The 24,391-nt window shown below is 39.8% G+C and overlaps 1 protein-coding gene across 8 annotated transcripts in view; it reads right to left on the bottom strand.

The window, feature by feature from the left end:
• DYNC2H1 (dynein cytoplasmic 2 heavy chain 1) overlaps window positions 1-24,391 on the bottom strand; it is a 339,457-nt gene that overhangs the window by 61,130 nt on the left and 253,936 nt on the right. For all 8 annotated transcript variants that reach the window (XR_013376718.1, XM_077893273.1, XM_077893270.1 and 5 more), the window contains one exon: window positions 7,810-7,899. Coding sequence is in view for 7 of the 8 variants with exons in the window: in XM_077893273.1 (XP_077749399.1) it covers window positions 7,810-7,899 (90 nt within the window). In the remaining variant the exon portion in view is untranslated. The remainder of the gene's footprint in view (window positions 1-7,809; window positions 7,900-24,391) is intronic.

Below are 24,391 nucleotides of genomic sequence, written 5' to 3'. Positions count from 1 at the left end.
TGTAAGGAAGCAAAGCCCATTCATCTCTCGGATTCTGCATGTGTTGGTTCCTCTGCCCAGAGTTTTCTCTCTGGTATATTCACATTTGCTAGAAGAGGCAGCTGGCCCACAGAGCTGGGGGCAGGCAGAGGCCTGAGGCCTGGAAAGGAGACCCACTGCACATGTAGCCACAGGGCCTGGCCTTCTGGAAGCATGTGCAGGGCTGCTGGGCTGGCCTGATCTCATTATAATACCATTTGCATGGCTGTGTCCCAGTCCCTTCACCCCCTCCCCCAGCAGATACTCCCAGAGGATGAGATGGGAACATGTGCAAAGGCTTCAGGGAGGAAGCCAGGGTGGGTGCTGAAGGGAGTGACAATGAGCACTGCGGGGAGGGGAGACCTTGGAGACCTCCACACGCACCCTGGGCACAGGCAGCTCCCCTCTGTGTGTGGTGCTAGGTAAACACCTGTGCTACTGCAGTTCCCTTCAGTCTCAGGCCTGGACGGTTCTAGGAGAGGACGGCCTGGCGGTCAGGGTTCACTGCCCAGGGAACAGGTGGGGAGGGGGAGTGTTCAGGTCCACTATCCCCTGCTGCAGGGGGTGGGTAGGGGGGTTGGTCAGGGTCCACCGCCCTGGGTACACGCACTGCTCCCACCCAGCACAGGGCTGTGGGGCACAGACCACAGCCAGCGGTGTCTCCTTGGTGCCCAACCATCAGGGCTCACAGCAGAGGCCTGCCCTGGGGGGAGGAGGCTGTGTGCACCCATGGAGCCACAACAACAGATCATCCTTGCCTGCACCTGCTCGGAGGGCACCTGCCCAGAGGGCACCTGTGGGGATCTGCTGCTGCCTCCAGAGGCCTGAACATTCTCTGCATGCTCCCTGCTTACTATGCCACCCCAGCTGCTGCCAAAATTGGTATGCATGTGATAAAAGCAAGATGCAGATGAAAATTCAGGGAAGATTTTGTTATCTCAAAAGCCAATTACGTTGCTATATTGTCACATTTCTAGAGCCAAGATTTATCTTCTGTGAGCAGAACAAATAGCATGGTTTATGGGCTTGCTTCCATAAACTGCACATCATCACAGACTACTTAGTATTCCGAATGTGCAGGACAGCGGGCCACAGGCACAATTATTAGCTGATAGTATTGAGAAATTACTGTCCCTGTACAAAATTTAACTCCTAAAATCTTGTAATACTACTGCTGTACAATAGCTCCACTTTACTGGCTACTATTCTGGTTATGTACTCTAAGTTTGTCCTGTGATACTGACAACACAGTTTAAAGTTTGGCTGTATGTTAATCTTAAATCTCAGGATTTTGGCCAAGATGTATTTTTTCATGAAATTGTATTATTAATCTATTTACTTATTATCTGTTTCCTTCACTAAATGGAGAGATTCCTGTTGAGAGGAATTCATGATTTCTTCATTACTGTGTATTTCCAGCACTTATAATAGTGGGGGCACAAAACAGAAGCTCCTTGAAGAATGAATGAGGAATACATATGAATTAAAAAGATCCATAAGATACCTCTTCTGGCTGAGTATAGTATATAAAATAGGGATAACAGAGGTTTTAGGCCTCATATAGACTGCTTTTCAATTTTATGTCTTCCTGTGAATAATTTTACTGTGTCTACTATGTGTAAAACACTGCACTGAGGACTGTGAGACTTACTAAAAGGACTTAGGAAAATAAAGACTTTTCTTTACTAGGAATGCAAAGTACTGTAGAACCTTCCAGAATAGAGTAAGATACCTTGGAAAGTAAATGAAAATTAAAAAGACAATTTCAATAATATTACTTCTAATGTTTAAGATCTCAAGAGAAAACAGGTCTTCAAATGTTAGATCATAGAGTAAAAACTTAGACTATTCAATCTATTGGGCAGATTTATTTTTTCTTTAGATTTTATTTATTTATTCATGAGAGACACAGAGAGAGAGAGGCAGAGACATAGGCAGAGGGAGAAGCAGGCTCCATGCAAGGACCCTGATGTGGGACTCGTTCCCAGGACCCCAGAATCATGACCTGAGCCAAAGGCAGACACTCCAGCATCCCTGGGAAGATTTAGATAGAAATTAAATCTCCTAAGTATGTCACAGATGCTACAGAATACACATTGGGAGGTAAATCACAATGATTAGGAAACATGAAAGATATTTATTTCAGTTTGCTTGAGAACAACCCTAAAAGTGATGGAATCATAAATTTATTCATCAGATACTGTGCAAGCCACTGTTCTACATGCTTGAACAGAGCAGTAAACAGAGAAAAATCTCTGTCCTTATGAAGCCTCCATTTAGTGAGGAATGTAAAGTAAATTAATTCAGTGAAATCTGTAGACTACTACCTGGGGATATAGGCTCTGGAGAAAAAGGAGGACAGGAGGAGGGCTGCAACCTTAAACAGCATGGCCAAGGAAGGCCCCGCTGAGATGACATTGCAGCAAATGCCTGAAAGACAGGAGATGATTCCTGTGCAGGAATCTGGAGGGCAGCACCCTGGGCATAGGAAAGAGCAAGAATAAAGCCCCTGGGCGGTGAGTCTGTTTGCTGAACAGCCAGGAGGCTAGAGTGGCTGGAGCAGACCAAGTGAGGGGGCAAGAAAATGGGGAAGGCACAGAGGTGATCAGCCTGACCTTCACCTGTTACTCCAGATGAGATAAGAGATCATGAGAGTTTTTCCAATAGAGGAGTGGTATAATCTGACTAATGCTTGAACTGGAGTATTCAGACTGCTTGGTTAAGAACCACAAGAGGACCAGGGCAGCAGCAGTACTAGTTAGGTGGTGGCTGCATTAATGACACCAGTCAAGGGAGTAGCAGGTGAAATGGTGTTTCTGGATGTGTTCTGAATGTAGAAGCAGGATCATGTTTCTGGTAGGATGGGCGCACACGAGGAGAGGTAAGGAGTTAACAGTGATCCCAAGACTTTCAGCCTCTGTCTCAGGAAGGATGGAGCTATCATTGACTTTTATGGGAATGATCGTATGGATAGAGGCCAACATAAGATGTTTCGGGGAGAGTGACAATCTTTTTTAAATGTTACTGATAGTTTATGGAACGATCAAAAACTGGAATTTTTAAAAAGATTTATTTATTTATTCATGAAAGCCACAGACTCAGAGAGAGAGAGAGAGAGAGAGAGAGAGAGAGGCAGAAGGAGAAGCAGGCTCCTCGCAGGGAGCCTGATGCAGAACTCGATCCCTGATCCCAGGATCATTACCTGAACCGAAGGCAGGTGCCCAACTGCTGAGCCACCCAGGCATCCCAAAAACTGGCATGTTATTTAAGAAAGGGGACTTTAGTTAAATTCTCTCATTTACCATGTAATTTCTATAAACTGTTTAACTCTTGAAACTGGGGTTTTATTTTTCCCATCTTTAAAGATGGAAATAATACTCATCTCATGTGTTGTAAATATTACTAGATTTCATGTAAAGCATATACATGTCTTGTTTTCAGAATAAGCTCAGTTCTTATAAATGTTTGTTTTCTCTTTCCATCCTTCATTAGATCATTTAAAAAGTCTGAATATATAAAGTGGTGCACTGAGAAAAGTGATCTGAAGCTAGATTTAGGTAAATTGTACATTTTACAGCTAAGGAAATGACAGAAGCTATTTAGATAAACCCAGAAAGGGTGTCCTGAGACACACTCCTAGATCCAGAAATGCCAGTCTGAGTCCTTAGAGAACAGTCAAGGTCAAAGAGGGAAGAGAAGGAGCTAGAGGCTCACAGATTTTTTTCAGTGAAGAATCTGTCTAGTAACAAATTAAAGAAGCAATATGCGTGGCTAAGGTAACAAGAAGCATTGTAGCAAGACACGCTAGAAACTGTGCCTGAATATTCATCCAAACAAAAGATATAAACAGCCTCTAAAGAGACTCTCAGGAAGACACAAGAGGGAGGGAAGCGTAGGGAGTGATACCTAGATGAGGGAGAAATCTGCTTTCGGCACTGCTGGCGGGAAGGATTGGAAAGAACCCAATGAAATAGCACCTGCTGATAGAAGGAACACACTGGCAATCTAACACAGTGCTCACTTAGGCCTCATCCAGAATGAATTCAGGCCACGGCAGGAGGATCAGAGTGGAGGCAGGAGGTGGCGCTGAATGATTCTAGGTTGCACTGTCTATTTTCTCTGGTAGTTTAGTTGTTTAGATAGGTAGTTGTTTGGGGGACACCTGAGTGGCTCAGTTGGTTGAATGACTGACTCTGGTTTCAACTCAGGTCATGATCTGCCGGCCATGGGATGGGGCCCCATGTCGGGCTACCATCAAAGACTGCTTCAGGGGATCCCTGGGTGGCGCAGCGGTTTGGCACCTGCCTTTGGCCCAGGGCACGATCCTGGAGACCCGGGATCGAATCCCACATCGGGCTCCCGGTGCATGGAGCCTGCTTCTCCCTCTGCCTGTGTCTCAGCTTCTCTCTCTCTCTCTCTCTCTCTCTCTCTCTCTGTGACTATCATAAAATCAAAAAAAAAAATCAAAAAAAAAAAAAAAAAAAAAAACTGCTTCAGATTCTTTCTTCCTCTCCGTCTGCCCCCTCCCTTGCACACTGTCTTTCCCTCAAATAAATAAATAATCTTTAAAAAAAAGTTATTTTTTTAAAGATTTTATTTATTTATTCATGAGATACACACAGAGAGAGGCAGAGTCATAGGCAGAGAGAGAAGCAGGCTCCATGCAGGGGAAGCCTGATGTGGGACTAGAATCACACCCTGAGCTCAAGCAGACACTCAGCCGCTGAGCCACCCAGGCATCCCAAAAAATAGTTTAGATTGGTGTTGCTTATTTAGTTATCTTTACTTCCTGAAAAACCTTAAGGAGAAGTTTATATAACATGCTAACTGGTATTTATTAATTCCAGATATTGCTTAGATCTCCCCAGACTTCCAAGTTGCTAGAAGTTGATACAAGATTCTAACATAAGTAGGAAGGGTGGCAAATATGGTGGTATATATCAGCCAATAGTTTCAGTTAGGCCAAAAAAAAAAAAAAAAATTTCTCGGTGGAGTTCACGCAGTCACTATAAATTTTAAAACAAGAGACACAGAACCTAAGCAGGAACTCATTCCTAACAACATAAGCATGAAAGCCTGCCACTGACACATGGCAATCCAAGTTTGGTCGGCAGTAACCTTCTGTGACCCAGCAGACTAAGACTCACCTTGCAAGCTTAACCTCCAAAATAATCTCATTTCCCTTCCTCACATTCTGTGATGGGTCGCCAAGGATCAAATTCTTCAATAAAGTCTCATGATTTGGTCCTGCCTGCCTCCCATGTCATCTCTGAACCCCTCTCCTCCTTGCTGGGTCCTCGTTGTGCTGTGCTTGGGGCCTCAGCTTCCTGGTCCCCCGGTGGGGTAGGGACTCCTACTGTTTGCCCCGACGTACCCACTTCCTTTATGGCTTGCACAGTTGTTTATTCTGTTGTCTATCCTTTCTGAGAAACTGTAAGGATCGTTCCTTGGAACACAGTATATGCCTATTCTGTTTACCATTCCACACTGAGCAACCTCAGAAAAGTGTTGGGCACCAAGGCAGAACTGTTAAATGCGACAGTGCACAAATGTAAGACTTGTAAACCATGAGGCAGGAACTGCATCAGTTGTAACCACTGTGACTCCAATGCTTCACTCAGAGCCGCCTTCAAGTAGCTGATGGACAGCACCATGACTGAGTGAATCAATCACTCCAGGAACACTTCCCCTAGCCCAGCCAGGCCCCCAGGATTTGCATAACATCCCTGTAATGAACTGTAGAGGACACCCTCAGCAGCATGTTCTGTTCTCTCTGATGGTATGCCTCAGAATGAAATGCTCTAGGATGTTAAAGTATGGATGGCACTGAGCTCAAGCTGCTGAACTCACTCTCAGCATCATCACACCTTTTCAAAAAACTTGAAACTCCCATCGTCACACAGGATCACAGCAATACTGCTACGTGCTCGCCCCTTCCTTCCCCACCTGTGTGGCTACAGCATTCCTCCACATTCATATGCTGCTCCTGACTCTTACCTGGGACACACAGAAGACACCTGTGAAAACCCAATAGCTGAAAAGTGAATCCCAAACACTAAACGTTACCTTAGAAAGGTACATCACTGTACACTTATAACAACGAAAAAAATTAAAACAGGAAAACAAATAACTGAAAAGAACATATTCCTCAGGGGTGGTAAAAATGATAAAACTATTGTATATTAGAAGGACAGAAGTCCTTCTTCTCTGCCCTCTCTATCCTCCTCCCTCCATCTTCTGTCATTTGCTGATTATATCCTGGCACATGCACAGCAGAAAAACAGTCCTTGACTGGTTCTTCTCTACCTGCTGATTTTAATGTCATTTTCAGATCCAGTAATATTTTTCCTAAAATAATCCCACAATCCAGAGATTAGTTATATAAGAAGCCAGACAAACATTCAGACAAGTCTTGGCCCCTTTATAGGGATCTCATTTGTAGACTGGCACGGATCTCATTTGTAGACTGGCACAGAAGACTACAAAGGGAGAGAGAGATGAAGACAGAGGAGTAAGGGAAGGACCCCTGGAGGAAGTGTCTACAGAGCTCAGAACACATGAAGTCAAGTGCATATCTAAAGACATACCTTCACCACAAGATCAACTTCTTTCATATTAGAACAAAGATAATGAGGGAGGTTGAGACAAATATGGGTGGGAGACAAGAGTCAGACTTCTCAAAGGGTCACGTTTCATAGCCTGAATTTTCTCTATAAAATAAAATGGGAGGTTTTCAGCTAGGGGAAAGGAGGTGATGACAGAACGGCTTTCAGCAAAGGAACGAACAGTTGAAACAGCCATGGTGGCACACAAGGCAGTGCCAGGCCCCTTCCCATGCTGAACCCTCAGTATGTGGTGCCACTAGCTGAGCTCAGCAACTTGTGTATGGACCCAAGTTCAACCGTCTTTAGGAAGGATATAGTATGACGGAAAGTGAGTTAGGATAATGAAGATTCTGGAAAGAGAATGGTTAATGTTATGTGTCATGGATTCCAGGGTGAGTTAGGCAGGTTCAGGAAAGAGACAGACTGGGACAATTCTAAGCAGGAAGAGTCTAGAAAGTCTAATAACCCCATGAAAAAATTGGGAACGAAACATGCTTATGGTCAAAGAATGATATGTACGCTCCAGGGGTTCAGAGGCAGAGCAGTGATGAGTGATGACAAGGCTGAAGCTGTGGGCAGGCAGGTCCTCTGCTGAAACGAGCATGGATGGAGAGGGGTTGGTCTAGAAAGACTCCTAGGATTGCAATGATTGTGATAAAGAAGGCTGTTTGTGAGGTAGGTGCAATTGGCAGAGGGAGAGGGGAGTGAAACCACAGGAGTAGAGGTACGATGTGTGCACTGACTAACCAGTACCATTTGCTAATCCTCCAAAAAAAAAAATCACTATCATTCCTTATTCCATTCACTTTTCCTGCAAGTTACCTGGCTGGATCATTCTGAAAAAAGGTGATTTGTAAAAAGAAAAGATAGAAAAAAGGAGTTCCCCATGGGGAGGAGGACATGCTCTAAAGTCAATTGGTCACAGTTATGAATCACTATCAGTTACCAGATGACCACATATATTACAGGTGTATTCTTCTCTGAATTCTCAAAAGTTATGAAGTGCCACAGTGAGAAAAAAGTATTTTAAAAGAATGCTCTATCAACACTGATGACACAGAGAATGAATACATGATACTTTATGTACAATAGCATTTACACGGAATGCCAGCAAAGAAGCCATCTCAATATGCATGTCTATACCACTAGAGTCATACACGCCCACCACTAAATGATTTACTCTTACCTGGATGGCAAGGGCACGAGCTACGAGACCTCTGAGGTATTGTACGGGATCTTCTGGGCCTTCCCACTTGCTCTGCCATGCAAGAGGACACTGCAAGTTAAAAAGGAGCCAAATTAAGTTTACATATATAATATTTATACAAGAGACCTTTTAACATTAATGTGATGGGGAAAACATTTTGGCATAATCCACCTTATGTGTATCATGACGTTTATTTCTTTAAGATATGTATGTTTTTCTTTGATCACAATAGAAATGACAGAATGAATCAATCTGTTTCTCTAAAAGGAGATTTTTTTTTTTTAATAATTTGGCTATTATGGGTAATGCTGCTATAAACATCAGGTGCATGTATCCCTTCAAATCAGTATTTCTGTATCCTTTAGGTAAATACCTAGTAGTGCAGTTGCTGGGTTGTGGGGTAGTTCTAAATGTCCACTGACTGAAGAACATACAGTATATATACATGATAGAATACTACTCAGGCATCAAAAAGAATGAAATCTTGCCATTTGCAAGGAGGTGGACAGAGCTAGAGTGTACTATGCTAAAGGGAAATAGGTAAGTCAGAGACAAATACCAAATGATCTCACTCAGGCGGGATTTAAGAAAAACAGATGAACACAGGGGAAGGAGGGAAAAAAAGAAGAAAACAAAGCATAAGAGACTCAATGATAAGGAACAAACTAGTATTGCTGGAGGGAGGTGGGTGGGGAGTGGGCTATATGCGGGATGGGCATGGAGAGGCACTGGGTGTTGTGTGTAGGTGATGAATCACTAAATTCTACACCTGAAACCAGATTTACCATATATGTTAACTAAAATTTAAAATGAAACTTGAAATTAAAAAAATAAGATTTTTTAAAATAAAAAATTTTCAAACAATAAACAAATATAAACTGGTATATACAAAGTAGCAAACCATGCTTTCTTAAAACAATACTTAGTACATAAAGAAATCAAATTAAATTTGATGAATTCATTTTATAAGTGGTAATTTTTTTTAAACTATTGGCTCCTACAGAATTTCTTCAAACTCTACATAGAGAAGTATAATGGATTTTCATCCCCAAACCATGTATAATAAAAAGAGAAGAAATTTTTAAAAACTTACTCTAAATTAAGTAAATAAAACTATTCTAAAATAGTTATTTTAAATATCTGACCTTCTATTAACTGATATTCTCTATTAATACGTACTTCTTTATTTCACAATATTCTATAAGTTCATCCTCATACTATACCTTCTCTGTTGAGAGTTTGATGGATTTTCCAAATATTATATAAATATCCAAACTTCTAAAGTATAGTAAAATAGGGAGAAAACATCAATTTCATACCCCCAAACACTGATTATATAGCTGAGAAATGATGGTGTAGAATATATCAACAAGGCATGGAAAACAAAAATTGTAAGATAATGGAAATTTAGAGTGTATAAGCACCTTAGAAAACATCTGGTTCAATCATTTAGATGCATAAAGTAAACCTTCTTAGGAATATGACAGAAAAGTGCCAGAGCAGTGCTTTGAACTAAGACAGGGGTGGTGATTTTAACACATGAGCCCAGAGTCTCCAACGCTTTTCCTGCTGAGACCAGAAGTGTGTGCTTGTCTTCGTAAAGAAGGGTCCTGTGAATACAGTAGCAGTGATGCTGTACCAGTTTCTAGCACCAGGCCATAAGAAATCTGTTGATTGTATTTCCTGTCTTTTGAGACTTTTGATCTTGGAACCCATCCACCATATTTTGAAGCCCAATTTTTGGAGAGGCCTATGTGCAGATGGATGGAGGCTTCTAGCTCTCAGCTAACATTAACTTGCTAGCCTAGCCATGTGAACAAGCTTTCTCCACCAAACCCTACCTACATTTAAGGCTTCTAAACTTAAAATAAATGAGTTTTTTTAGACAACATTTTAATCCAGTATGTTTTGGTGGAATTTGATATATGGCAAGATGACTGATGCAGAGTTTGGTATCTTCCCATTGAGAGATGAGGTCCATGTCCCTTGTACTTGAGTAAGAGGTTGGTGACAACTAGAATAGAATCAAGCATAAGAGATGCTGTATCAGATTCAGTTTTCAGGTCTAGGAATAACAAATTAGCAGCTTTCATTTTCAGTTTCTTGGGTGGTTTACTCTCAGAACCAAGATCTAATGTTGTAAGGAAGTGAAGTAGCCTGTATAGAGAGACTGACTGGAGGTGTCTGCACAAGGACCAACCATCTGTCCTGCTGAGCTCTCAGCCAACAATCAGCACAAACCTGCCACCCAAACTGCAAGTAGATCCTCCAGCTCCAAACTGAGCCCACTCAGCTGGTGTCACATGGAGCAGACACAGGTCTGCCCCACCAGTCCACCCAAAATTCCTTATTCATGAGCTAAATGAATAATGTTTCTTGTTTTCAGCCATTAATTTCAGGGTAGTTTACTATGTAGCAATAAATAAGTGATATATCAGGTTTTCACATTCTCAGTGTTATGCTGTCCTGTCTTAGAAAGAGAGCTTCTTTTCACAGTGTTTCGTACAATGTTATGTTACTGTGTAGGGAACCTCCCTGCCACTTGGTATTCATGCCCTCATGAAGTCTCCTCACCTTGAGTTAGAACTGGTTTTGGTGACTTGATTCTAATGAAAGAATACACTAAGAATGATGGGATGCCACTTTCTGTGGCTTCTGCTGGCTTGCCCTCTCACTCTCCCTTCCCTGTGCTAGCTCTAAGGGAAAGTGTCATGCTGAGAGTTTCTGGATGAAGATGCCTGTGGAGCAAGGAACTGACATCATCATCAACAGTCCATAGGGACCAGAGGCCTACAGATGGCCAGGCTGTTAGTGCCCTTAGACGCTGTGATGATGGTGGCCCCAGACCCCAGACAACACCTGACCATAGGGTGCAGGAGACCTGAGCCTATATAGTTGAAATCATACCACGATTCTGGACATACAGAAACAGTGACACCATGAATTCTATTGTTTTGTTCCTTGAAGCTTTCAGGCAATTTACTGTGTAGCAATAGGTAACTGACGGTTACCAATATCAGTGTCAGTAGAAAACAGCCATTCCATTGATGTTAAAGCCCTTACTGTTCACCAGTTCAGCAGTTACTGTGCACAAGGCTGATTCTCAGGATATCCACAGGAGAAGCAGGGATACTGAAACTTTCTCATGAAAAGAAGAGCTGGTGGGCACCACCTCCCTCCTCCACAGAGCAGCCCACATACTCTGACACCAGTGGGAATAAGAACACTCTCCACCTATGTTGCTAATGTCATTGCACCTCCCCATGTGCTCCCCAGGGAATCTGCATCACAAGCCTCATTGTGTGCAAGCTGCACTGAGGGGGGCCAGTGAGGCTGTGAAGTGGCTCCTACCCTGGGGAGAGGGACAACAGTTACATACACACCAGTTCCACTGCAGCCCCATCAGTGGGCTAGGGGTAGGCATCTGGTCTGACTGCAGCCCCTCCCCCCCCATGAAACCCCAGGGGACAACAGTGGGCAAGTGCCCTGTACTACCACAGCTCCAGAAAACATCTGGTCTGACCAGAAAATGAAAACAACAGTTCCACAATATGTATGCACTCCTATGTTCAATGCATCATTATCTACAATAACCAAGATATGGAACCTAAGTGCCCATCGATAGATGAATGGATAAGGAAGTTGTAACACACACACACACACACACACACACACGAATATTACTCTACCCTAAAAAAGAATGAAGCTATTTGGGACATTATGGGTGAACCTAGAGGCTATGATGCTAAGTGAAGTAAGTCAGAGAAAGACAACCGTATGATTTCACCTTTATGTAGAATCTAAAAAACAAACATTAGAAATCAGAAACAGACCCCTAAACAGAGAACTGATGGTTGCCAGAGGATAGGAGGTGGAGGGTGGCTGAAATGGGGGAAGGGGATTAAATGGTCCAATCTTAGTTATAAAATATATAAGACATGGCGATGCAAGGTACAGAATAAGGAATGTAATTACTAACCTGGTGACAATTTTGTATGGGGGGCAGCTAGATTTATCCTGGTGATCACTTTGTAATGCATGTAATTGGAAGCCACTACATCGTACACACAAAACTATACTGTGTGTCAAGGAGAGTTCACTTAAGAATGTGTTATATGTCGTTTGAGTTTATATAAGAATGATTTCATCACGGAAGTCAGTAAAGGAAGAAGGTATTACGTTTTGAAAGCTGTGTTGGATTTTGACAAAGGCAGAAAGAACTGGAAGGAACATTTTAAGCTAATGTTCACTGGATGCTGTGCCACCAACTGTGCTGAGTGCTGTAGAGGTACCAATAATCCTTAGGAGCAAATACTGTTCTAACTTCCACATTACAGTGGAGACAGTGGATGCAGGGAAGGAAGAGCCTGCCCAGAACCACCGAGCAGGCAATGCCACACCCATGATGTGGCCCCTGGAACCTCACTCCAGAGTCCGGTTGTCCACATCATACTGCTGATTCTACCCTTCTCTTGTGCTTCACATACATTACACCATGTGAGGTTCAACACAAGACAATCATGAACTGGGGATTAAAACTATAATAATGGACGGATCCCTGGGTGGCTCAGCAGGTTTAGCACCTGCCTTTGGCCCAGGGCATGATCCTAGAGTCCCGGGATCGAGTCCCACGTCGGGCTCCCGGTGCATGAAGCCTGCTTCTCCCTCTGCCTGTGTCTCTGCCTCTCTCTCTCTCTGTGTCTCTAATGAATAAATAAATAAAATCTTAAACAAAATTAAATAAAACTATAATAATGGAGAAACTAAGGCTTGAAACAAGTTAATTTACCGGTTTTTAAAACTAAATGTTATACATCTGGAGCCCAAGTTTGAACCTAAATATAACCTCTTTTTACTACTTATCCTTTCCATAAAGATGTCACAGAAGCAGAGCAGCATAGGGGCCTGTCGTTCACTTCCTTCAAGCATTAATCAAGTTCATGGGTATTCAGCAAACTTGTATTAACAGCTGCTATGTGGCAGTCATTCCTTAGGTGCTTTGGACGTGAAGTGATAACATAATCCCTATTGATAACGGCCTGTGCGAGGTATGAACATGGACAAAAAAGGAGACACTGCAGTCCATACAGTAAGTTCTCTGAGGACAAGAAGTGTGCTCACTGAACACAGAGCGAGGGTCACCAAATCCCAACTGTGTATGAGGGCAAGAGTCAGGGAAGGCTTTCTGGTAGAATTAATGCCTGAGGTAAGTATTGAGAGGTAAGAGTCACACTCTGGTAAAGACAGACAGTAGGAAAAGGGAGGACAAATAATAAGGGAGACATGAGAAAATTGGGTTTATTAATTAGGTAAGGACAAGACCAGGAAGCTTTTTCAGAGTTTATACTAAGGAGTTGGAAAGCAATAAGACCAAATTAAACTTTAACCAGGCATGTGACACAATCTGATTTGAATTTTATAAAGATTACCCAGTAGACATGGGGAGAACAGGCATTCAGGGGATGGATGTGGTGGCAGGGAGGTGAGTTGGGGAGCTCCAGTACTGTTACAGGCCTGAAGAGTGAGGATCTCCATGAGGTCAGTACAAGGGTAACAACGGCAAGCCCGTCTGCAACACATTCTGGGGCAGACACTGTTCTAAGCATGTTATTCACATAGATACCTCTACACTTCAACACAACCCTCTAAGGGGGTTATAATTATTAGCCACATTCAGTGACTTGACCAAGAAAATACCAAATGACCAAATAAATATCCAAGAGTATTTAATATCTACAATTTCAATGTTTATTACATGAACTTTAAACACAGGTCCACTTTTAGTGACTCTTTCCTCTTCAATCTGATAACTCTAGTTATTAATCATAATTGCCAAACACTATTGTTCTACTAAGAAAAATGATGTGCTGATGTTCACCTGTGGGGGTGATGATGATAATCCATGATCAAGTTTTGGAAATACCTGAAAACTTCATTTGATTCAAGCTTATAGTAGTTTCCAAAACTGGGAGACAGCCTTGTAGCCACTATTTATTTCATATACCAGAAGTTGCAATGAGATGTTATAGTGTGTGTGGGGGGAAAGTATTCAGTTTAAAATGTTTTTTAGAAAAAGGGGGAAAAGAAAAAGAAAAAAAGAACTTGATAGGACTCCAAGATGGCAGAGAAGCAGGAAACCTTAGTTTCATTTAGTCCCAGGAATTCAGCTGGGTAGCTATCAAATCATTCTGAAAACCTGTGAACTCAGCCAGAAATCTAAGAATAGCTACAACTCTACCAATAGAAAGCAATCACTTTCTGTAAGAATGACAAGATGGAAAAACTCACCTCAGAAAAGCGAACAAGAGGCAGTACTGACTGCCAGAGGCCTAATCAGTATGAATATAAATAAAATGTCAGAACTAAAGTTCAGAATAATGATTATAAAGATAATAGCTGGGCTTGATAAGAGCATAGAAGACACTAGAAAATCCTTTTCTGGAGAAATAAAAGAACTAAAATCAAATCAAATCAAAATCAAAAAGACTATTAATGAGATGCAATAAAAATTGGAGGCTCTAACTGCTAGGATGAATGAGGCAGAAAAAAGAATCAGTAATGTAGAAGGCAAAATGATGGAGAATAAAGAAGCTGAGAAACAGAGAGATACACAACTACTGATCATGGGAGAAGAATTCGAGAGATAAGTGATACCATAAAACAAAACAATATTAAAAGTAATTGGGATTTCAGATGAGGAAGGAGAGAGAGAGGGACAGAAGATATACTGGAGCAAATTATAGCAGAGAGCTTCCCTAAGCTGGGGAAGGAAACACACAGTGCAGGAAGCACAGAGAATGCCCCCTCAAAATCAATAAAAATACGTCAACACCTTGACATGTAATAGTGAAGCTTACAAATGTTAAAGAGAAAATCTTGAAGACAGCTCAGGACAAAAGCCGCATAACCTACAAGAGTAGAAACATTAGGACTGGCAGCAAACCTATCAACAGAACCCAGCAGGCCAGAAAGGACTGACATAATATATTTAAGGTGCTAAGTGAAAAAATATGTAGCCAAGAATACTTTAATCAGGTATGATGTCATTCAAGATAGAAGGAGAGATAAAAAGCTTCCAGGACAAAGAGAAACTAAAAGAATTTGTGATCACTAAACCAGCCCTGTAAGAAATATTCAAAGAAATCCTTTAAGAGAAGAGAGAGCCCAAACTAACACAGACCAGAAAGGAACAGAGGCAAGCTACAGAAATAGTGACTCTACAGGTAATACAATGGCACTAAATTCACATCATTCAATAGTTACTCCAAATGTAAATGGGCTAAATGCACCAATCAAAGACAAAAGGATATCAGAGTGGCTAAAAGCAAGACCCATAGATATGCTATCTGCAGGAGACACATTTTAGACCCAAAGACAACTCCAAGTTGAAAGTGAGGGCGTGAAGAACCATTTATCATGCTAATGGACTTCAAAAGAAAGCTGGAGTGGTAATCCTTATATCAGACAAATTATATTTTAAACCAGAGACTGTTGTCAAGAGATGAAGAAAGACATTATATCATAATTAAAGGGCCTATGCAATAAGATCTAACAATTGTAAATATTTATGCCCCTAACATGGGAGCAGCCAATTATGTAAACCAATTAGTGACAAAAGAAATACGTCAATAATAATACAGTAATAGTATGATAATAACAATAACAGTACAGAAGGTTAACACCCTACTCATTGCAATGGACAGATCATCTAAGCAGAAGATCAACAAGGAAACAAAGGCGTTCAATGACACAGTGAACCAGATGAACTTCACAGATATAGTTTCTTTTGCTATCATATAAAATTCTAGGTAATTGTGCTTCATGTGCTTAAGAACCCAGACTCCTGCCCCATCGTTCCTTTTCAACCCTTCCTCATGGCAAGATGGCATTTGCCATCTGCATTTGAGTGACCAGAAAGGAGTCAAGGGGAAGATAAAGATGTGCCAGGATCCCGGAATCACGACCTGAATCAAAGGCAGACACACTCAACCACTGAGCCACCTAGGTGCCCCTCAATGTATTTTTATAGGTCTCAAATGATTTTGGTAATAAAGTTGGAAACAATTAAATTTCAACTGTGAATAAATAAATAAATACCCTGTGTTTAAAAAAAGAAAAAAAAAAAGCATAGCATTCCATCCTAAAGCAACAGAATATACATTGTTCTCAGGTGCACATGGAACATTATCCGGAAGAGATCACATACTGGGTCACAGATCAGGTCTCAATGGGTACCAAAAGATTAGGATAATTTCCTGCATATTTTCAGACCACAGTGCTTTGAAATGGCAACTCAACTACAAGAGGAAATTTGGAAAGAACTCAAAAACATGGAGGCTAAAGAGCATCCCACTAAAGAATTAATGGGTCAACCAGGAAATTAAATAAGAATTTAAAAAATTCCTGGAAACAAATAAAAATGAAAACACAAAAAAAAATAAAAAATAATAAAAAAGAAAATGAAAACACTACTCTTAAGAACCTTTGGGATGCAGCACAGGTGGTCTGAAGAGGGAAATATACAGCAATAACAAGCCTTACAAGAAAGGTCTCAAAAACACAACATTATAACTAAATTAGGAGCTGGAGAAAGAACAGAAAATAAACCTGAAATTTAGCAGAAGAAGAGAATAAAGATTAGAGCAGAAATCAACAAAATAGAAACCAAAAGAAAAGTATAACAGATCAACAAAACTAGGAGCTGGTTCTTTAAAAGAGTTAATAGGATCAATAAACCCCTGACCAGACTTATCAAAAAAGAGAAGAGAAAGAACCCAAGTAAATAAAACCATGAACAAAAGAGGAGAGATCACAACCAACACCAAAGAAATATAACCAATTATAAGAACATATTATAAGCAACTATATGCCAACAAATTACACAATCTGGAAGTAATGGATGCATTTCTAGAAATGTATAAACTACCAAAACTGAAACAGGAAGAAACAGAAGACCTGAAAAGACCCATAACCAGCAAGGAATTGAAGCAGTCATCAAAAATCTCCCAACAAACAGAAGTCCAGGGCCAGATGGCTTCTCAGGGGAATTCTACCAAACATTTAAAGAAGAATTAATACCTATTCTTCTAAAGCTGTTTCAAACAATAGAAATGGAAGGAAAACTTCCAAACTCGTTCTGTAAGGCCAGCATTACTTTGATTCCCAAACCAAAGACTCCACCAAAAAGAATTACAGACCAATATCCCTGATGAACATGGATGCAAAAACTCTCACCAAGATACTAGCCAACCGGATCCAACAATACATTAAAGGGATTATTTACCACAACCAAGTAGGATTTATTTCTGGCTGTAAGGGTGGTTCAACACCCACAAATCAATGTGATACACCACATTAATAAAAGAAAGGAAAAGAACTTCTCAATAAATGCAAAGTACAGTATCATTTCTTTTTTTTTTTTTTATGATAGTCACACAGAGAGAGAGAGAGAGAGAAAGAGAAAGAGAGAGAAAGAGACACAGGCAGAGGGAGAAGCAGGCTCCATGCACCAAGAGCCCGATGTGGGATTCGATCCCGGGCCTCCAGGATCGCGCCCTGGGCCAAAGGCAGGCGCTAAACCGCTGCGCCACCCAGGGAACCCTCATTTCTTGATTAGAACTCTTCACAGTGTAGGGATAGAGGGAACATATCTCAATATCATAAAAGCCATATATGAATACCCCACAGCAACTATCATTCTCAATGGGGAAAAACTGAGAGCTATTCCCCTAAGGTCAGGAACACAAGAGGGATGTCCACTCTCACCACTGCTATTCAACATAGTACTAGAAGTTCTTGCTTCAGCAATCAGACAACAAAAAGAAATAAAAGTTATCCAAACTGGCAAAGAAGTCAAACTCTCAGTCTTTGCAGATGACATGATACTCTATGTGGAAAACCCAAAAGACTCCACCAAAAAAACTGCTAGAACTCATACAACGATTCAGCAAAGTAGGATATAAAGTCAATGCACAGAAATCAGTGGCATTTCTATACACTAACCATGAGACTGAAGAAAGAGAAATCAAGGAATCAATCCCATTTACAATTGCACCCCAAACCATAAGATACCTAGGAATAAACCTAAACAAAGAGGTAAAGGATCTGTACTCTAAAGAGTAGGGAATGAAAGAAATCGAGGAAGACAGAGAGACAGAAAAACATTGCGTGCTCATTGCTAAAATGTCTATGTACAGTATGATTCAACAATTCTATATATTACTCAGTGCTCATCTAGATAATTGTACTCTTCATCCCCTTTATCCATTTCACTCATCCCCCCCCACCCCTCCCCTTTAGCAACCACCATTTTGTTCTCTGTATTTAGAGACTTTTTGTGTGTCTCATTTTCCCTTTGCTTTTCCCTCATTTCCCTTTTGTTTCTTGAATTCCACACTTGAGTGAAATCATGGGGTATTTCTCTCTCTCTGACTTACTTCACTTAGAGGAGTATACCTGTTAGGTTCTTCTATGTCGTTGCCAATGGCACAATTTTATCCTTTTTATGACTAATATTCCATCATACACACACATGCCTTCTTTATCCATTCATCTGCAGATAAATTGCTTTTTTATACCATACACAAAAATAAAATGAAAATTGATTAAATACCTAAATGTGAGACCTGAAACCATAACAACTGTAGAATAAAACAGTGATTTATTTGATACTGGCAATAGAAAACTTTTTTCTAGATATTAACCCTCTCAGGCAAGGGAAACAAAAGCCAAATTAAACTATTGGGACTACACCAAAATAAAAAGCTTTTACACAGAAAAGGAAACAGTCAATGAAACTAAAAGGCTCCATTTGGAAATGATTTGATAAGGGACTAACATTCAAAATATATAAAGGACTTATATAGCTTAAAACCAAAAATATCAAACTGAGCAGAGGACCTGGATAGACGTATATCCAAAGAAGACATCCAGATGGCTAACAGACACATCAAAAGATGCTCAACATCACACATCATCAGGGAAATGCAAATCAAAGCCACATGAGATCCCACCTCACACCTGTCAGAATGGCTACAGTTAAAAACACAAGAAATAACAGTGTTGATGTGGGTATGGAGAAAAAGGAACCCTTGTGCACTGTTGGGAATGTAAACTGGTGCAGCCACTGTGTACAATAGCATGAACGTTCTTCAAAAAATGAAAAACAGAATTAACATATGATCTAGTAATTCCACTACTGGGTATTTATTCAAAGAAAATGAGGGACGCCTGGGTGGCTCAGTGGTTGAGCGCCTGCCATTAGCCCAGGGCGTGATCCCGGTCCTGGGATTGAGGGCCGCATCGGGCTCCTTTCGTGGAGCCTACTTCTCCCTCTGCCTGTGTCTCTGCCTCTCTCTCTCCATGTCTCTCATGAATAAGTAAATAAAATCTTTTAAAAAAATGAAAACACAAATTTGAAAAGATATATGTACCCCTATGTTTATTGCAGCATTTACAGTAGCCAAGATAGGGAAGCAAATAAAGACAGATTTCCTTTTTCCTTTCCAGTCAGTATGCTTTCTTTTCCTAAACATGTTGTGCTAGCTAGGACCTTCAGTGCAATGCTGAATGCATGTAGTGAGAGTGGACCTCATTGTCTTATTCCTGATCTTAGGGAGAAAGCATTCAGTCCTTTACTATTAGGTTAGCTACACCTTTTTCAGGATGCCATTTATCTGGTTGACAAGGTCCATTACTCTAATCCCAAATGGCTGAAAGGTTTTATCATGACTGGATGGTGACTTTGGTCTAATGCCCTTTCTGTATCTCCTGAGATAATCATATAGTATTTATTAGTTTATTAAAATGATAAATAACATTGTTTTTTAAATTCACCCTAACATATCCTTCGAAAAAAACCCACTTAGTCAGAATGTATTATCCATTTTTATATTTTGTTTAACTTAATTTCTTAATATCTTGTTAAGAAGTTCTGGGTCTATGTTGAAAAAAGAAAATTTATCTGTAGATTTCCTTTATTATGACATCTTTGTTAGCTTTTACTATCAGGCAATGCTAATCTTGGTAAGTACAGGGAAATATTGCTGCCTCTTCTATTTTTTCTGGAAGGGTTTACACAGAGTTAGTATTATTTCTTCCTTAAATATTTATTAGATTTTGGCAGTGAATTCTAGGAGCTTTCTTCCCCACAAGGGAAGGTTGGTAACAAATTCAAATTCTTTAATAGACAGTATAGGATATCTATTTCTTCTTGAATGAGCTTTAGTAGTTTGTATCTTTCAAGAAATTCATACATTTCATCAAAATTGTTGAATTTATGAGCATAAAGTTGTTATAAAATATCCCATTATACTTTTAATGTCTGTAGAAACTCTAGTGATGTCCTTTGTCTTATTCCTAACACTGGTAACTTCTGAGTTTTCTCTTTATTTCCTCATCTTTCTTTAGGATGATTTACATAAAGCTTATATTTTCATCTTATGTCCTATATTGCCTTTTATGTGTAACTCTGTGATATTATTTTATTTTTATGGGTTGCTCTAGGATTTATAGTACACACCTTTACCTTACTACAGTCTACCTTCAAAAAACAATAAATGTTAAGTGATATTAATAAAACTCCAAATGATATTAATAAAACTTCACATATGGTATGAAAGTCTTACAACACTGTACTTCCACTTCTGCTTGCTAAATGAATAAAAAAGGATAGGGGAAGAAGAAACTCTGGAGTTAAAATATCTGCTAGAAAGAAAAAGTGTATGTTCTCTTATGATGCACATGCACAGTATTAAGTGAGGGATACTGAAGGAGAATTCAAGATACTAGAGTCTGGACATATGCAAGCCCCCTTGTTCTGACATAAATCAAGAGGAACTGATTTCCATTTGTAAGTGTACCTAATAAAATTCTGATTTAAGTGAAGATAGAGCTGAGGAGGTGGGGTACTGCCATCCTAGTATTTGATAAACATTTGGAGAGGAGTATATGGAGCTCAGAGTTCACAAAGGTGATAAGGGTCTCTTGTAACAAAGGCCACTAGGCAGCTGCATGATAGAATTAATCAGCTACTTAGAGATGGATGAAGGAAGTGGGAGGATGGACACTGATGTATGAAACACAGTACCGGGACTGCAGTATGGGCTCTGATGCTTTATAGGGTAGCACCTCTTTTCAGCTTTAGTTTTCTGATCTAAGTGATGGGGCATGATGAGAGTATAGCACAGGGGTGCTCTGAACTGGTAAAGTGTTACATAAAACATAAGCTAATATTTTATTCTAATGGAAATATGCAAATCACTCACCATTAAAAATCATTTAGATAAAATAGTTGATGACTTTTTAAAGCACTGTGCGCATGGAGGAAGATAAATTTTAAAAGAGGGAGCATTTAAGAAAAGATGGGGGTTTCCCAAAGCATTTTATAAGAATAAGCATCTTTTCTTTTTCAAGATTTAAAGACCAATGATGGAGGTGGTCACAAATACTGACAAGTGGAGTGGGGAGGGCTGAAAGGTGATGTGGCATGTGCTTCTGCCAGTCTTTATGGGAATTCTGACTGCATTTCTAAAACCTTGGCCTGCATCAGAACCATCTTAAGGGACTGATAAAATACAGGCTGCAGGGTAGCAGAGTTTGATTCAGTCAGGGGTGGGGCCCAAGAATTCACACTACCAAGTTCTTGGGTGATATGGATGTTCCTGGTCTGGAGACCACACTGTGAGAACCACTACTAAAAAGAAGACCATGCTAGAGAAAGGAGTGAAAGAAAAAAACTGTTCAGCAGAGGAGAGCCTAACCCTTAGACATCTTGAAGCCATACAGTAAACTCTGTAGGTATATATGTGCATATCTGAATAGGGCGTTGTTCAGCAAGAGAGATGAAATGATTTTGTATTGTATCTTTCAAATTTTTATCTTTTAAATTATAATTTAAAGCCTATGTCCACAATAGCCAAACTGTGGAAGGAGCCTCAGTGTCCATCAAAAGATGAATGGATAAAGAAGATGTGGTCTATGTATACAATGGAATATTACTCAGCCATTAGAAATGACAAATACCCACCATTTGCTTCAACGTGGATGGAACTGGAGGGTATTATGCTGAGTGAAATAAGTCAATCGGAGAAGGACAAACATTATATGGTCTCATTCATTTGGGGAATATAAAAAATAGTGAAAGGGAATAAAGGGGAAAGGAGAAAAAATAAGTGGGAAATATCAGAAAGGGAGACAGAATATGAAAGACTCCTCTAACTCTGGGAAACGAACTAGGGGTGGTGGAAGGGGAGGTTGGCGGGGGGGTGGGGGTGACTGGGTGACAGGCACTGAGATGGGCACTTGACAGGATGAGCACTGGGTGTTATTCTGTATGTTGACAAACTGAACACCAATAAAAAATAAATTTATAAGAAAAAAAAAAACGCAGCTAGTTGAAAAAAATAAAAAATAAAGCCTATGTCCAAATACATAAGAGTAACAATTAACAGTATTGTTCTCTTTAATAAATTACAGTAACTTTTTACAAAAAAAAAGTTTTAGATTACCAGAAACTACCAAAGAAATAAAAAAGTCATAATTCTCTCAAAGAAAATTTTTACACCAGTCATGTCAGACACAGTAAAGAAAATGTCAAGTACTGAACTATTTCCTAAATTACATTAAATCCTATTACTTAATACAGAACTTGTCACATTCAAATGTAATAAAACATTAAATTTTTATCTTGAAATAAATGGGATAGTACTCGATTCACAATTTTTGGTAAAGCCATTGGAAAGAAAATGTCAGAAACTATTTTATGGATCTTGTCTCAGTGAAGGTCAGCCAGTCTCAGGTGAGTCTCACCAGAGACCCAGAAAACATCTCTAGAGACACTCTCATGGTATGTTTTGCAAAACATGCTTTCATCCTTGGAAAGAATCTTAACCAATTTGTTCTCATGCAAATTATAGAAATACTTCAAAAATAGTGATATTTTAGAGGCTGTATTTCTCAATTCAAAGTGTAATATATCAAACTTAGTTTAATACATTAATAATGAGATTGTCTACATCTTAAATACACTGTTATTAAGAAATTGTCAGGCCCTGGTGCTATGCCGAATATAGAAACACTGGGCAGAACTTACTGAGTCAGGGGAAGAGAAAGAGGTAATCTTGAAAATTAAAAATCTATGACCTCTTTACAAAATGCCATCCCTTGATCTTACTCATGGAAAATGTTTCATATAATAAATCCCATTTAACTCTTTATCTTTCATTATGGTCTACTAAGCCACATTACAATACAATCATAAAAAATGATTTCTTTCTTTTCAAGTGTTTATGCCAAAGACCACCCAGATAGTTTATAGCAGAAGCAAAACAAGAAGCCAGTTTTGCTGATTACCTTTCCTATTTTTCATTAACATCACATACAACCCTCTTGAACTACTCTATGCTATGCTCTAACTGCTCTTACTGTGATGAGTAAACAGTAACTCATATGATATCCCTACTTTTATAAACTAATTTTGTAGTTATCAAAAAGCCACTTTTTATATAATAAAGTTCTCCAACAGTAACAATAACAAAAGCAATTAACATTTAGAGGGTGCTTGCTTTGTAGCAAGCACTTGATCTATGATTTAATTTTCATACCAATCCCAAAAGAAAGAGGTTTACCTAGCCTGCCCAAGTCACACAGCTATTAGGTGGCAGATAGACCTATTTCACAGGCTACATTCTTGGCCGTTTTGCAACGTTACTTCTACATAAAAATATTCTTATTGCCTACAGCATTTAATCACAACACCTTTTCTTTCTTTAAAAACCTCAAAATATGATCTAAGCTTATATTTCTATATTTCATTGTATCCAAGTCCCAGTGAACTTACAGTCTCTACACAAGTCATGTTCTTCTAGCAGGTGTTATTCTCCTCCTAGACTTAATTCAACTGTAATTAAAAATAATACCATACATTTTGCCCTTAGACAGCAAGTAGCTGGGATTTTAAAGAAATATACTCTCATGAAAATTTATCTTTTGGTAAATTTAAATCATTTATATGTATTATGCAACCAGACCTGTCAAGGTTCCTGACTCTACAATTCCTCTGACTCTAAGTGAGTTAACACCACCTGTGTTGGGATCCTCACAGTAGAATGAAGGTAACAGGAGCACTATCTTGTATTGTCAATGTGGTGTTTACACGAATTAATTAATGTAAAGTTCTTCAGAGCTCTTACAATCCTTTCAAGATATCCTTGAAAAGCCAAGGAGCTTTCATGATAGACAATATATCTACTTTAAATTAAAAAGACCTTTAAATGCAATACACAATGCTAAGCTGAGATTCTCTTACAAGGTAAAGGAAAAAGGAACATAAGATTGCCAGAGTATGCCTTTTTGTTTATGCAGAAAAGGCATGAATATTGTACTGCGAGTCTCTGCCCCCCCCCCCAATCTATATGTTGAAACCCTAATCCACAATTTGATGATACGTGGAGATGAGGCTTTGGGGAGGTAATAGGTCATAAGGGTGGAACCCTCATTATGGGATTAATGCCCTCCTAAGAAGGGACAGGAGAGAGGTTGATTCCTCTCTCTCTGCTCTGTG

The sequence above is a fragment of the Canis aureus genome, chromosome 3 (genome assembly GCF_053574225.1).
Source record: "Canis aureus isolate CA01 chromosome 3, VMU_Caureus_v.1.0, whole genome shotgun sequence".
Lineage (NCBI taxonomy): Eukaryota > Metazoa > Chordata > Mammalia > Carnivora > Canidae > Canis > Canis aureus.
The sequence above is the reverse complement of the archived record's forward strand: the minus strand, read 5'-3'. Positions and strand labels throughout refer to the sequence as shown.